Here is a 16,372-nt window from a genome sequence, read left to right on the forward strand (position 1 = left end):
AGGTAGTTATGTTTTCTTTTTTGTCTTATTTATGATAATTGTAAGCTTTAACAGATCTAACAACCATTAGATATGCAATCCAATTGTTGATAATCAGCTAAATTTATCCGCATTCTCTGGGTTGAATAAACGTCATATCCGTTTTTCAACCAAAAGTGCGGTTTATTGCTTTTAAAATTTTCCGAACTATTCAGAGCTTTATAAAAAAGTTGACTGACGGTTTCGTCCAGGGCAGAGGCAACTCTCCAGACGCTGCCTCACCGGCCCGACGTCAAGTGGATGCGAAATCAAGGCTCCCTGCAAATACAGCTTCTTTTTTTGGATTAGGATCTGGGAACTGTGAGGGTCAATCTATTCTAGTGAATAATCATAAAACTCGTTATATTTTGGCACTTTGAAATGTGACTTGCGGTCTCGGCCAGAGCAAAGTCAACTCGTCAGAGGCTGCCTCACCTCCGACCTGGGAGCAATGTGACCGAAGTGGTTACAAGTTGGCATTTGTCCTTTATATTCATTCAAAAACACGACATGCAAAATTTGTAAAATTCAGGATTCCTAACACCGCCATCCACCTAATGGCGGATCGAAGCAGTAGGAAAGCAACATACTTACTCGATTGTGGTCCACGAAACTCCCATCATTTGATAACCACTTCGGTCACGCTGCTCCCAAAGCAGAAGTTTGGCAGCGTCTGATGAGTCGCCTCTGCCTAGGACGAAACCGCAGGTCATATGTTTTACAACTTGGATCCTTGCCCAAGGATGAGGGTTCCGTAGACCAGAACCAAGAATCTATGTTGCTTTCCAGCTGATCCGGTCCGTCATTAAGTGGATGGCGGACTTAGAAATCCCTCGATTCTCAAACAAAATTTTACTTTGGAATGGTTGGTAGTCAATATTTCTAGTGATCACTTCAGAACAGATATCTCACTAAAGAAAGAAACCACTGATTCCCAAATTAGAGTATTTGTATAAAAAATCATCACAAAAATTCCAGTCCTTGCTCTGAAGTACCTTAGTCTCTTAGAGAGGTAGGTTCTATTGTGTAGCAAAGTATAACAACATGACTTTGTATATCTTTGGCAAAAACAAATTAAATGGTGAAGGCCTTATGTGGTCCTATATACGGGTATCGATAATAACAGAACTTAGAGGTGAGAAAATTCCATTTTATTCCGTTGGATGTCATAATAGGACTCCATAGGATTCCATTCTTAAAAGTGTATTCCCTTTTTCATTGCCAATTTTATGTCCCACTAACCACTTGAACGTTACTTCCTTTTCAGCATATATTTACTCCACAGATTCTCTCTGCTGCTCAAATTTATTACGTACACTTCTGTCTGCAATGAAATGATGTGTTGACCTAGGGGTTCTCATATGTAAAGTGCCTGATTTGATCCATGTATTCCTGCCTCCCTTTCCCTCATCCCATCCGTTTTTGATTTCTAAAAAAAAAAAACAAAATGAAAGATAGACGGCAAAACGAATCCTGGACAGACTCATAATACTTAACTTCAGAGCGAGGATTTGACCCCATCATATGTTGCCCTAATGATGATCGTACGATTTTTCAGAATACCGCCCTTCGCAAAGAACCTCAAATATACTCTCCGTTAATGTTGGTTTAACTGTTAAATCACGGGTGCAACACATTTTACATTGCCTTCCTCCCACAAATTTTAACCTCGACTAACTACTAGAATCAACTTTTACTCTTCCATAAAAAACACCCTTGAATATTGTTCAAGGATAGCTCTCGCCTTATTGACTACCTTATTTTTCTGGGCATTCTCAATCCCTATTACTTAGAAAAAAATGGAATCTTTGATGTCGCACGCTTAGTTTTTAACAATGGCGCCCAATGTGGGCCACAAACAAAGGAATTTTTCAGTCTCTACCGTCATAGAGAAGCTCCTCTATGCTAAGATTGACTGGATGCTCCCAGTAGGAGTAACAAAGCATTTTCACCGATGCCTGTAGTGAAACCTGAGAAAGTGGTCCTCTTTTAAGGATCAATCGAGTCATGAGCACACATCCATTTTATGGCGGACCGATCCAATTAGTCTACGAATGCCCTTTTCGAGCACAGCATGTATCTTTATTTCAAAAGAAAAAGGACAACTGACGGTTTCGTTCATGGCAGCAATGCGATCGTGCAAGGTGCTTTTATGGAAATCGGTTCTAAAATAGTCTTGATCTGTGAGATTTACTAATAAATCACAAATAAATGTTTTTGAATTTGGCAAATCGCACATGCATTTTTTTCGGAGATGATTGTAGCGAATCACACCTAATGGGACAAGTGCACATTCAAATGATAAATATGAATTATAATGATGAAAGAAATACACAAAACCTTTCTTCCGGTTTCCCGACTTGTTTTCTTTGGGAAGGATAGGTAAATATAAGCCTCCGAACCATCAACTATCAATCCTCTCGTCGTAAAAGAACTAGTCTGGAACCATTTGACACATTACTTCAGGCTGGCCTTTCCATTCTCTGCCTTCGGGAACCTTCGAGACAGGCAAAAGAGAAGGGAGATTGTAAACTAATTGTTAGCTCAACCTCCTGCTATCTAGTCCAACTGCCACTCCGGCTCAAACTTCTTCGCGAGAATAAGAACCCGAACGTAACTCAACTCCACCTGTCACCATCTCCAGTATCTCTCCGACAATATTGTTCGGAAAGGAACCCCTGCATCTACATAAAATTGCAAACAAATCCCATCCCACCTTCCACAAGAAAAAAGGGGTAATCGGCGCCGTTCGTCGAAGCAATATGCCAAGTCTCCTTTGTGCTTATGTAATAGTGCATCGGGCGACAAGTGATACAATATCATTTGCATAATCGACCAGGTGCGAGTCTCCTGGAATATTGAGTCTTATGCTTTTCGATTAGTATTACTTATTGAAATCAACTCTGAATGCCTCAGCTCGATGAACAGCATTCACAACCTCTACTGTGTATCTCCCTAATCAAAAACTGAACTGTTGTGGGGATAAGCCCCAGCAGTGCGCATCACTTCGGCGAGTCTGATGGGCTTTTCGAGTATTTCCAGCTACTCCAAGTACACATAGTGGTCAGTAGGCAGGTGGCAGCTTACAGTTTCCTCTGCTGATCAACGCAAACCTCGCTACCTTCAGGTAAGCATTGATTGTGCCGATTAGTAGCTTCCGCCGATGATGAAACATCAGTTTATATAACTCTTCCGGGTGACCCTAGAATCCTGGCGCCTCCTTTTTTTTATAGAGAAAGAAACTGCCTCTACGAGCTCTTCCATAGTGAGTAATCGGTGGCCTTGTCCACGTTTTTGTGATCAACCGGAACGGGATACATAGGGATTAATGTCCACATAATTCAGCAGATCGCTTATGCTATGTTTCCCCACGAATTCCAAACAGCAACATTGCTTTATGTTTATCGCGCTTCGGAGTCTTTTAGAGGTTCTATGTGAAACAAAACCTTATTAAAATCGATTTACTGTCTGTCTGTCCGTCCGTCTGTCTGTCACACCTATTATCTTAGAAATGGTTGCTCCTGTTGGTACAAAATTTGGTAACAAGGTAGAAACAAGGTAGAATTCGCACGCACCGTTGAATTTAAGGGAAGGTACATGCAAAACCGAGATGTAAATTTGGGGGAGCTGTCAAATTAATTGTCTCGATTAGTACTTTCCAAAGTTGGTATTAGTTTTGGCATCGGTTGCAAAAAGTAGGAGTGAGTGGTCCGAAGGGGTTTGTCAGAAACTACTCAACCCAAACCCTCCTTAAGCTTATCCTAGTATCATCAACTTTTACAATAATATAGAGCATGATACTACCAAATTTCATGGAAATCGGACTATTACCAGCAGAGCTATAATAGGTCAAATTTGCCACTTTTGTGCAAATTTCTTGCATTCAGACTGCATGTCAGTATCATAGTAAAGTAAATAGTCTGAACTAAATACATAAACATTACGAGCTAGGCAGAACTGAGATAAATGCCCATTCAAATATGCTCATATAAGCAATACACAAAACCGTTCATACCTGAAGTGTTCAGCTTCTGGCTTTACCTGATCTGCACCCTGCTAATGTGGCGCATGCCTCCTCCCACTCGCCTTAACGAAGTACGAAACGGCAGAACTTATGACGCTTGCTCGGCAGGTCACCAATTTCCACCGTTCACCAATGAATAATAGGTTTGTCACGTTCGGAGACCCCAGGGGTATTTACGATAGTGAAAGCTACAGCGCCATCACTTCATAAAGTGTCCTCCATAGGGGCTCAGCCTGATCTAAGAGCTACGACGAGATAACGTTAATCATTAGAACGGGAAGTATTAGTGAAAGGTCGTCGGGAAGTTTTCTAGAATGCTTTTCGCATCATAGGCCAGAACGTTGCTGTAGAACCGATGTTTAAAACTTCGACCCCCATTCTCGCCGCCTTTGTGAGGTATTACCCTGTCATTGACATTAAATTTACGATCGGCAAAACTATTCTCTTTTTAAAATCTCTCTGACACTCAGTTTCTCAGACTGTACTGCAGTTGAAGTGAAAGAAACTTTTGGATCACTGTACCTATATGTCAAGAATATGACCAAGGAAAGTGATTTTGAAGGGGAAGTCAATATTCCATTTGACATTCTATGATTTAAACACGAAGCATAATAGAACTGTCAAAACTTCTAGATCAGGGAGGATTTTTGATTCTCGTAGGAAGTAAGTGGAGCTACTGCAAAAAAAGAAAGGACGACATTGTTGGATAAAAATTAAATGATTAGCAGCGATTTCGAGGACGAAGAATTAAGTCAGTGAATCCTATTTATTCTCCCATATACGCATTTTGGTAGCTACATGGTACTCCTAGTATCGAAATCAATTTTGAAATTTCGTTAAAACTTAAACAGTTATATCTTCGAAGAGAAGCAATTGAAAAAATGTAATATAATATATATAATATGTATAAAGTCAACTCCAGTACTTTTTGTTGAAGAAATCTAAAACTTTTTTGTACTCCCCCAGATAATACTTATATTGCCGTCTGTAGTCATAACCTGAAGAAGTAATATATATACCTCCTTCACTCACTTAAATAAATCAAACCAGTTTGAAAAGAGAAAAAAATAAGCAATAAATATCCATCCATTCATCATATGTAAGTGCTAACAGATTTAAATCAAAACAATTCAAGTCACAATTCAATTCAAATACAGATACTACTGAATCAATGAATGAATGGTGACAGAAATTGGTATAAATGAAATATTATTGCATTATCATTCCAAACATCTACACGTTTCGTATCCATATATGACATACTCACATCCATATGTGATATACTCGTATCTATCAACACTATATAAATTTCAATCGACAACTTGTTAAGGTCCCCATATATGTATGTGGGTACTCTGCATTTATAATAATAATGGAAATTATGAATAGAAACGAATCTAAATTCCTTTTAAATAAGGGCATCTGATATTGAGTAAAGTGCCTCAATTTAGATAACGAATAACGACATGTATATGCAAACACCTATGACTCCTGTTTTGGGAATTGTCTCCCATCTATATGGAGACAAAGCGTTTGTAGTCGTAGGGGCACTGGGCTTAAATGACATCATTTTTAAAATCATATTACATATTATCATATCATATGACAAACCTTAAAAATCAAGAACATGATCAAGATGGCTTATTTGCATAGACCGAGCTACGTAGAAAATTGAGAACAATTTCGCGAATGAGAGAATCATTAGTGGGTAATGAATTTTTACACAATCTGTATCATCTGGAGTACGAGATACACAGATATAAATCTGTTCCCAGTTTTGTCCAAAAAGAAATCATATCTCTGCCTTTAGAAGACTCCAATGCGAAAACATCATCCTACAACCCCAGCTAATTCGGACGACTCCCACAGAGTAGTCAATCGTAAATTACCAATCCAGAGTATGCTTCCAATATCTACCCTTTTGAAACTCCAGCGATGTAAGTGGAGGGAATATAGCGATAAGTTTTTTTCGAAATTTGAAAAAAATATTGGCTTGACAGCACGCATGAAACCGAAAAGCTTGTGACCCGATTGCATTATCCAATAAGAACAATCCGCGATAATCATCGTTCCAACTCTCTCCTGTTTCAGGATAGGATTAGCGGCGAACTTTGGAGTCCCTTCCCTACCTCGACATCTACCGGTCATTGTAAATAAGGATGCATCTTTTCATATAGTCTGAGGAAAAAGGGAAATGGATCCCCCATTCCAAGTGAAATTCATAACTATATTTCAAGGGAGGAAAAACCCAAATCCATGGTTCATAACAAAATGATGATAAATTAAGTTCTCTCTGGTTTATAAGGCGCTGAATCCCCTTTCAGCAAATGAATTTTCTCTGGCAACCGTTCGCTGAGCAGATGGCTTTGTACTAGAGAGGTCTTCGCTGAGACGAAGAGACCACGCTGTACGCTTGCCTTACTGCAATTTACTTCCCACCTCAGCATCTCTTCCATGAGATTGACAACTACGTTGAGGGTGTCATTAAACTTCTCTCTTTTATCCGCGAACCTCGGACAATAGAAAATAATAGGCAGGAGCCCATTGGAGACAGTTGCGGAATCCGTTTAATCCGAAGGCATGTTAATACTTCCTGTAACTACCGTGTCCATAAGGTGTTGTGTTAGCGGTAATTCAATTTTTCGTTTTTTTTTTGTATGCTGTGGAACGCGAAGGCCAAACATTCCACAATGCATTATATTCCACAACAGGGTCTCCAAAATGAAGCCATCCATCCATCTCGTACCAAAGAAATTTCCCTGATAGGTAACTCTCGATTATTCGAGCTAAGCAATCAGAAACACACAGTCTAATCCGCCCTGCCCAGATTAATGGGATTCCTGACATCTCAGCGTCACCACTGCATAGCACCTACCAACGGTAGATCCATGTTTACTGCTACTACGTGGACCATATAATAGCCTCGCGGAAATCCACGATACTATTCTAAAAGACTACCGACTAGCTTGAAGAACGGAAGCAGTCTAAAAGACACGAAGAGGTTACGCCAAGCGGTTTTCGAAGCTTCGGAAAAAGGACCAATCTCTGCTCCTTCCACTGGGTGGAAAACATTCCTTCCACTATGTACGATTCAAATGTTCTTATGAACCAGGCGGGCATGAATTTAACAGTCACCATCAGGGCTTTGTTTTGAATCTCGTCCAATCCCGGAGCCTTATTATTCCCAACCTGCGCGAACCTAACTTTCTGGCCGTTGACTGACTGGCCATTACAAAGACGACTCTCGAGAATGCCATTGTTTCTTGAATGACTTGTCGTTTGCATTTTCAGATTTAACTTTCCCCCATGTCGCACTGCCCTAATTTCGATAAGGTTCGCAGATTACCACCATCTTCAGATTATAAAACTCGAATGGTTTACGATTGCACGGCCTGAGTTTCCCCATTATGGTTGAGATTGATTTGTACCAACCTCATTTAGCTCCATAATTCGGCTCCCTTCTATATGAAATGAGGAGTACTTTGATGTCACCATGGTAAAGTTTGATTTTCCAGCCCCACCTCGGGGAAGGAAGGAAAAAAAAGGGTATGTAGATGTAGGAGGAAGAAGTAGCCCCTTCCATTTTAACACCGCTGAAGAATTGTGGAGATTAACCCCGTTGAAAGGTTGTGGCACCCCGAAAAGGGGCTATTTTCAAATTATTAATAAGCACTCGCACGGATGCGGGAAGGTGTGGGGAGGCAAGGGAGAGGGTCCCTTAGGCATTACGGCGATAATTGTCCTACCAATAAGCTTATTAACGATGAAAAAATAGCCTCTTTCAGGGAGTTATGCTTTTTAAGGAGTAATGACCGTAACTACAATACTTCTTAAAAAGTTACGGCTTCTCGAAGAGAGCCTATTTTGGTACTTAGTAGGGGGAATGTTTGTAAAAAACATTATTAAAATCGGTTCAATGTCTATCCGTCTGTCTATCTGCCTGTCACACACACTTTTCTCGGAAACTACTATACTGATTGACACAAAATTTAGTGAGAAAGTGGGAACTGTGAACGCCGCACATGGAGGACGTTATATCATGCAAAAGGGTGGTTTAAACTTTTTTTTTCACCGAATATAGTCATGCTTGGTATCAGATGGAAGGTCTCGATTAGTACTTTCGAAGTCGGTCTCTATTTTGACATTTGTTAAAAAGATGGATAGTGCGGATGGTCAAAAGAGATGATTCTTTTAACGAATCCATTCTCAGAAACTACCCAACCAAAAAATCTGAAAAAAAAATCATGAAACTCCCTCTATACTGTGTCCAAGCCTCAAAATACACTCCATATTGATATCTACTACAAAAAAAAGGTATTTTGCTGCTGCCACGCTAGAAAGCGCTGAGATCATCTCAAAGAGAAAAAGTAAACGGCATTTTAACATGCGGACTTAACTACAGTCCACAAACTAGGATTATTAAGAAATATTGAAAGGTACGTTTTTGGTGTCTTGTGAAACTTTTTGTTAAGAATTTTGGTGTTTTTTCAAGGCTACTTTAATGAATAACAAAAAACTGCCAAATGAATCGGAATTATCCTAGTTTGCGGACCGTAGAAATATGTTCTGAATAAGTCGTGATTAGTTGGATACATTCTGGGCTATGGTAGCAACATATTTTCAATATGCAATTTCGAGAAAAACGCATTTAAAAAGAAGAATGTGACTTCTAGTCATAAAATCTTAACTGACCATTAATCTGCTATACCTAGTCCATAAACCTTAAGTGGCTTCAATAAATACATGTATAGCCTTGGCTTCAATTCTTGTCCTTTTAGCGAAGTCATTCGAACGTCATTCGGACCGATAAATATGCGCTAGATTTTTGCGATCGACATAAATCTGGCATATTACGTGTTTAACACTGTAATTTCCGAACTACTCCGAATATCAAAAAATCACTTTGCCCATATACCAGGTTGTTCAATAAGTTTTGCGGTTCGATAAGGAAAATACAATTTTATGGTTTGAAATACACTTTATTATTCAGTATAGTCTCCGTAAAGGTCAATACACTTGTTCCAACGAGATTCCAATTTATAAATTCTATGCCTGAAGTGAGAATCTGGAAGGGCTGGAAAATACACTTCCATAGCTATTATGACCAAATCTGGTGAAAACAGTGGATTCTCCAACAATTTGAACTTGAATTCATAGGTTTTTGGCCATTGTCTAAATGCTACTGATGAAAAGCAATTTTTTTTCTTCTGCAAACCTAGTCTTTTTTTACGATTTTTTTCCTTCAGCTGATCTAAAAGATTACAAATGTTCAGAATTTATTGTTTTACTAGTTTGCAAGTAATCCACAAATAAAATTCCTTTCACACCCCAAAAAACTGATGCTATCACTTTGTTGGCCGATTTCTGGACATGAACTCGTTTTGGAGCCAAAGCATCAGGTTCACGCCACTCTTTGCCGCTTGTTTTGATTCAGGATCATGGTGATACACCCAGGTCTCATTCATAAAGATGAATCCACGCACATAATCCCCTTCATCCATTCAAAAACGCTCTAAATGTTGCTAGGAAAGTCCCATTCGAATGTGTTTTTGTTCCATTGTTTGCGAATACTGCACCCATTGCGCGCACAGCTTTCTGAAACCCAATACTTCAGTCAAAATATTGCTTACACTGCCCATTAAGATGCCTAGGGCTTCTACTAAATTTCTTTCAATTGATGTCGAAAAAAAAGCAATTTCGTGGATCCAGCACACTGGATAACCCCCTTAAGTTAAGTCAACAATAGTAGATTACTATGTTTTTGGGGAAATTCCTTTTTAAGGATAGGGGTGCCGTCGTAAATTTTCAACAGAGTTGGAGAGAGAAGATCTTTCGCTTCTCCCTTCGTACAATCCTCTACTCCTGCGGCGTTATGATTTACCGTTTTGACATGAAAATAGCCCTACTTTAAGGCGCCATGGCTTATCAAGGGACAGGTGACCAACACAAGTATTTATCAGGATTAGAAAAGAGGGCCTCCCTTCAATCTTCACCCCCACCCCCTCCGAGGTGGAGTTGAAAATTGAAACTTATGATATAAAAAAACACTCTCAAGGACTAGAACTTTTCAAGGGAGAATGAAGGCCACGATTTTTCTTCCGATTTAAAGAGGGAGCCCCTCATCCTTCCGCCTCCATAAACTTACCACTTCATCAGAGGTGGGGTTGAAAATTCAACTTTTCTCTAAATCTTTATTGACCAAAATGCATGCACTAATCGGCACTCCCCTATTCCCCCCATTTTCTCTGATTACTATTAAGTCAGCAAAAGATTGCATTTCAATCAAACGACAATGTTAATTATTGAAATAATAATAACGTTAAGCATTGAATTGCGATTAGAAACACATGTAACCATACACGTGCTTACGGAAATATTTTTCCATTTGCATACGAACTTCCTCCCAGTGCAAGCATTCAAGCTGACTTAGTTGCACTGCCCCATGCATTATTGACACTGGCTAAACAGAGTCGATTACAAAGCTGTGACGTGTGCACTGCCTTTAAGGTGTGAACTTGACTAAGTACATACAAACATATACGAGTATGGATACAATAAAAAAACCTGGGTACATACCTTCTGCTTGCAATCTCATGACAACAATCTATAGAAAACTATCTACAGTCTAGCTGTCGCGAAAGAGGGCTCGTCCCTTATTTGTGTTGGTCGCTGGAAAAATAGGCGCAAAATCACATGAGAATGTGTTTCCAGGTGAATATGACAAACCAGCGAAATTCTAGATTCAAGTACATCGCGAAAACCGCACTTACTGGATTTCAGACCGCGAACAAACTGGTATACTTGCCCATACGCGCGTGTGTGTATGGCTGACGAAACCAATCGGCATACAATCTAAATTGGCAGAAATGAACTGAAAGGTACGAAATACCTGTTGAATAAAATCTGCGTAACGCGACTAATTAATAATACATTTCACGTGTTTAAGACCTCACCATTCCTACCCACATCCATGGGAGGCAATTTGCATATATCTTTTTTTGCAATATCTTGGCACCTTCACATACATACCCTCGTACTATATTCTTATTGATATTTTGAACGTGTGCAGTCAGTTGCATACGATATTTAGCATATTTTTGCATTGTAACCGTAACACCAATGGCAGATACTCTTTGTAATTTTAGTTCAGTTTTCAAAAAACTATCAACCCTTCTGCGTCGGGGAAAGTGTTAGGTTGAAAATCGGTCGAGCCCCCGAGATTATTTTTTCTTGAGTTGTTTTGTTGGATTTATTTTGTTGATAGTGTTAAGATTGGAAATATTTAAGTGAAAGGAATTTCATCAGATTTGTTCTATTGTAAAGTGTTTAAGTGTGGTGGTGAGAAATCGAACGATTAAAAATGCCCAACATGGATAGTAGTCGAAAACAGCCTAATATTAAATTTGAACCGTGTCCGAGCCATGTACGTATAAGTTTGGAAAAAAATCTAAAAATAAAGAGTTTTCTGTATGATTTGTAGTTATCAGGCTTTCTTAAAATCTATCTACATTAGTCAACAATTAAATATTAGATTTATTGAGAGTAAAATGTAAATAGAATTTTTAAGCGCAATAAGTTGCCAATGTAAGCAAGTGAGCACATACGATTTTGCTTTTTTATCTGCAAGCTACAAGGTGGTGACTCTTTCCAGCACCTCACATTTTTATGGTATTGTAAATATTTTTTGATAAATTAACCAATTTCAAATTCCTATGTATCTATATTGTATGTACTGTGATGGTGGATTGAAGAGTTAAACAATTTTTCCACGAATTCTACGTTAAAAAAAAGTTTATCCCATTCTGGCGCCAAAAGCCAAAAATATATACAAAACTTTTACGAGTGCATATGCTTGTAACTTTTGGAAATAAAAGGCTCAACTGCCAATAAAACTATCCCTAAAACTTCCTCCGTCAAATAAAAAATGTCCTTCCGGCTTGCCCCGTACGGAAACTGTTTCCATACTTCCACCCCACCCTCTCCTTCCTAATCCCACACCAATTCCATGAAAAATCACATCTAAATGCTAATTTATGTGAAATCGACAACCACATCGAATACATCCATCTCCATCTACTCTCCCTTATCAGTCAGAATCGGCACCCTCTCTCATAGGGTAAAGTTTACGACCGCTATGTCATACAGAAATTCCTACTGGAAACTCCAATGTGAAAGTAAAGTAGGGAAAGTGTGTAGACTTGGAAAAATATTTGAATACCTACATATTGGCTGTATCGATATGAGTTTGGAAATTGCCGCTTGTCCATTATCACAAGAATGTCAATATGTAATTGGTCACCAAGTAGAAAGTGCCAGTGGGGGTTGCGTAGGTAGTTGATTGCGAACGGAGTAATTTTCCGGAGGCGATATGGAAATTTGTGTTGAAATTTTAGTGAAAGTCGTGGGTGTAGGTGATAGGAATTTGGAAGAAAAGGAATTTTTTCCCTGGCATGTAGATGATCAGGATTATGAGGAAATGATGGAATGATTAATTTGGAAATATTTAATTTTTTTATGCATATTTTGAAACTATTTTTCACACATTTTTGTGTAAAACAAAACCTTATTAAAATCGGCTTACTGTCTGACTGTGTGCGGGATTTTTACCCGCTAAAACTACAGCCGGCTCCCCCCTGCCCCGCGGAGGTACCGTAAGGTATTACATCACAGAGAGGAGGCTGCTTACTCTAGTTAGGTCACCTTTCTTCTATACACGGCGTACGTAGCCGCGCTTCTCTCCTCTCCTCTGTATTTCGCAGTTTGTTCTGGATAGATGCGATCATGGAGATTACCGCATGCCAACCCTCTTGACGAGCTACTATTCTCGGCACCAGATTTTCTGGTTCCTGCACCCCTCCTAGAGTCCCCTGTAGATTCTTCCTTCCTTCCAAAAAATCAATCGGGTGAGGTTTAAACCTGTGTACTGGCGATATCCCCCGTTTTGTCTCTCCAACCATTCCTTGATGGCAGAGATGAGCCTGCGAGTTCACCAATCCTTTCCCGAGCGTTCCCACCACTTTTGTGATCTATTTACAGATCTCTTCCCTTCAGCGTACTTCGTCTGCGTTAAGGGAGAAATGAGCTTCGCATTGTAAATGTTCGCCACCTCATCTGCCAAGATGTCACTCGGTACCATTCCCAAGAAGACGAATTCTGCATCATCTGAGACAGTTCTGAATGGAGAGCATATCTTCAGGGCGATCCTCCTATAGACTCCACTCAGTTTAGCTTAGCGCTAACTGACATCCGCAACGCCTACCTCCAAACTGGGGTCGCATAGAGCATGATTGATGTCACCGTCCTGGCTATAAGCAACGTAGAGGTATACCGTAGCCCTCCCAAGTTCGCCATCATCCTTGCCGAGGCCATTTTTGTAGTGGATGATTTATCGTAAATATACTGCACATGTTGCCTATAACTGAACTTGCCGTCTATCACCAGTCTCAATTATTTGATGGTCGACTTGGAAGTGATGATATTATTCCCGATTCTAATACAGGCGTAATTTCTTTTCCAGCGCTTAGGAATGAGGACCACTTCCGTTTTTCCTCCGCAAGTATCAGACTAGAGCTTTCTAACCAACCCTTAACAGCATTGATTTCCTCGCCTGAGTATCACTCACCATCTTAGAGATGCTTTGCGACAACAACCAGCGCTATGTCATCAGTGTGACCCACCACTGTGGCTCCCTCCGGAAGGGGAATAATATTACATAATTGTGGATGATGTTTCACAAATGTGGCCCCAATACGGAGCCCTGCGGAATACCCGCTAAAACAACGTACTCCTTGGATCCGTCATCGGTGTCATACCAGAGCCTCCTTTCAGCTAAACTACTACCGACGATAACAGCGAGGTGGGCGGGAGTAGCAACTTTCGCTAGAGATTTCCGTATTAGATGCATTTTTTACGTCCAGGGCTGCTACCACGCAATATTTGCTGGTACTACCCTTTCCCTGAATTGCATCTTCGACCAAGCCAATAATTTGATGGCATCAATGGTTGATCTGGCTTTACGAAACCCATACTGCCGATCTGAAAGGCTACCTTGTCTCTCAACAATCGGGAGTAATCTTTTATGGGTTACCTATTCTAACATTTACCCCACAGTGTCCAGAAGATTTATGGGTCTGTATGAGGTTGGTTCATCTGGAGGTTTACCAAGCTTAGGCAAAAGTGGCCACTTCTGCGCTTCCATGCCACTGGAAATATCCCCTTGGAAACAGACGCTTCGAACAACTCAGCGAACATGTGCGATCTGGACTTCACGGCAAGCTTAAGCGACTTATTCGGTATTCCATCCAGGCCATGAATATTGTTGTCTCCTCAGGTCAGCTCATCTTTGATGACTGGCGGAATTGCCGTCACATTTAGAGGTGGCTGCAATATGTCAATGCCTTCATCTTGCTGGGGGATTAACCCCTGGATTAGTTGCAGCAAGTTGGTCATACACGTGATCTGCGGAGATAAATCTCTGAATCGTCCCATCACGATTCTATACGCACTTCCCCATGGATTTACGTCCACCTCTGAGCAGAGCTCCTTAAAGTATTTTCACTTAATTCGCTGCATGGCGAGCTTGAGGATTTTGCGGACTGCCTTATAGGTGGACCCCTTTTGCCCCTTGATGGACTCTACCTACCGCCCTCTGAGCTGCTCTTCTGACTCCCTGGCAAGCAGATCGAAGGCCGACCAGTTCATCATTCCACCAGTAGTTTAGAATTCTACTGGGGAATGAGCACCACCTAGGCATGAACGCGTCACATCCTTTGGCGGACTACATGGACAGCTTTTTCCCTAGAGGCACCTGCTTTACCAGGTTAGTCTAACCACACCTCTACGAAGGTCTGCTCATCCAAAGCTTTCGCAGACCAGCCTGAAATCTTGCTCGACTTCGATCATGATGGTTATTTGGCCGGTGGCTCCACACATACCTCAAAGAAGATTGCCTAGTGCTCGTTGTGAATGTGGAGTTCGCTAACGCACCAAGACATACCACACGCCCGTGCAGGATTGACAAAGGTCAGGTCTACAACCGAGCCTGATCCCCCTTTCTGAAAGGTGTTTACAACATCTTCGTTAGCCAAAACTTTGTCTATCTGCGCAAAAGTTTCTAATAAACTGCACCCCTTTGCATTTGAATCTCTACTACCCCACTCAAGGGTCCAAACATTGAAATCACCACCAAATACGTTTGGAGTTCGTCCCCTTGCGCCAAAAAAAAGATTATCAAGGATTTCCCAGAATTCAGCGTAGCAGCTGTATATAAATACGCCACTTATTTTCGCCCACACAAAGCGACTGGCTGCCTGATTTGCAATACATTTTATGGCCTGTCAACCGCAAACCCATATCGCCGCTCCACTAGTCAAATCTGTGACCCATATGCAACCGTGACGGATTCTATACGGTGCACTTATGATGGCAATTCATTGCAGTTAACGTCTTCCTAAATTCCGGACATTTACCATTTCCGGCAATATGCCGATTATCTACAATAGATATTTGGGGTCCCTATCGCACCCCTATAGTCTTTCTCCCGACTCTAATGCATGCCTTCGCGAAGTGCCCAAACATGAGGCATTTAAAGCACCTCTTTAGTAAAGCTTGTTGTCTTAAACGGCAGAAAACCAATCCAATCCGAACTTTTCTGGCCACCAACAACTTCTCCGCTGCTTCTACTGGCGCTCGTACTATGGCCGTTTGAGTACCACCATAGGCTTTTTGTAAGCTCTTAACAGACTCCTCCGCAAGTTCTACCAACTTAAATTGCTCCTTCAAGTGCAGTACAAAATTCTCCTTTCAATGTCACTTCATCGAGATCCTTACATTGTAAATGTAATGTAAATGTAGATCTTATGTTTTTGGGCACGCACTGCGGCATTCTCCCCAAGCCAGTTTTCAATTTGAGATCTTATGTTTTTGGGCACGCACTGCGGCATTCTCCCCAAGCCAGTTTTCAATTTGAGTGCGAAAGTCATCAGTTTTGCCTACGCTTGATTTTTTCAGCTCGAACATGGGATCCCCTTTCTGAATTTCCGCTCAGATCTCTTAGATCGGGATCAGTTTTATCCTTTCTGCGTATATCCACCTAGACCCTTACTGGAGATAACAATCGCCTCTTTTGCTCCCGGTGCTGGTTTTCAGAATTCTTTTTCGTGTACTCGTTTATTTCGCGTTATTCTATGGCAAAACGGTTAAGCGTCACTTGGGTCGCTTGTGGCACTGTTGGCATAGCAGGGTTCGGCGTATCCTTAATATTCTTTTCCGTCATCTGTGATCTATTATAAAGGACTCTAATAGCCCTCACCATATTATTTATGGTTTGTG

The 16,372-nt window shown here is 40.7% G+C and overlaps 1 protein-coding gene across 9 annotated transcripts in view; it reads left to right on the top strand.

Moving 5' to 3' along the window:
- The window catches only part of LOC119650309 (facilitated trehalose transporter Tret1), a 214,357-nt gene that overhangs the window by 158,665 nt on the left and 39,320 nt on the right, over window positions 1–16,372 (top strand). The window contains exon 1 of one of the 9 annotated variants that reach the window (XM_038052956.1): window positions 11,206–11,465. The exons of the other annotated variants lie outside the window; for them this stretch is intronic. Within the exon in view, the coding sequence (XP_037908884.1) occupies window positions 11,403–11,465 (63 nt within the window). The 5' untranslated portion in view covers window positions 11,206–11,402. Of the gene's footprint in view, window positions 1–11,205; window positions 11,466–16,372 lie in introns of those variants that run through there. 9 annotated transcript variants of the gene reach the window in all.

This window comes from Hermetia illucens, chromosome 2, assembly GCF_905115235.1.
Source record: "Hermetia illucens chromosome 2, iHerIll2.2.curated.20191125, whole genome shotgun sequence".
NCBI classification, from domain to species: domain Eukaryota; kingdom Metazoa; phylum Arthropoda; class Insecta; order Diptera; family Stratiomyidae; genus Hermetia; species Hermetia illucens.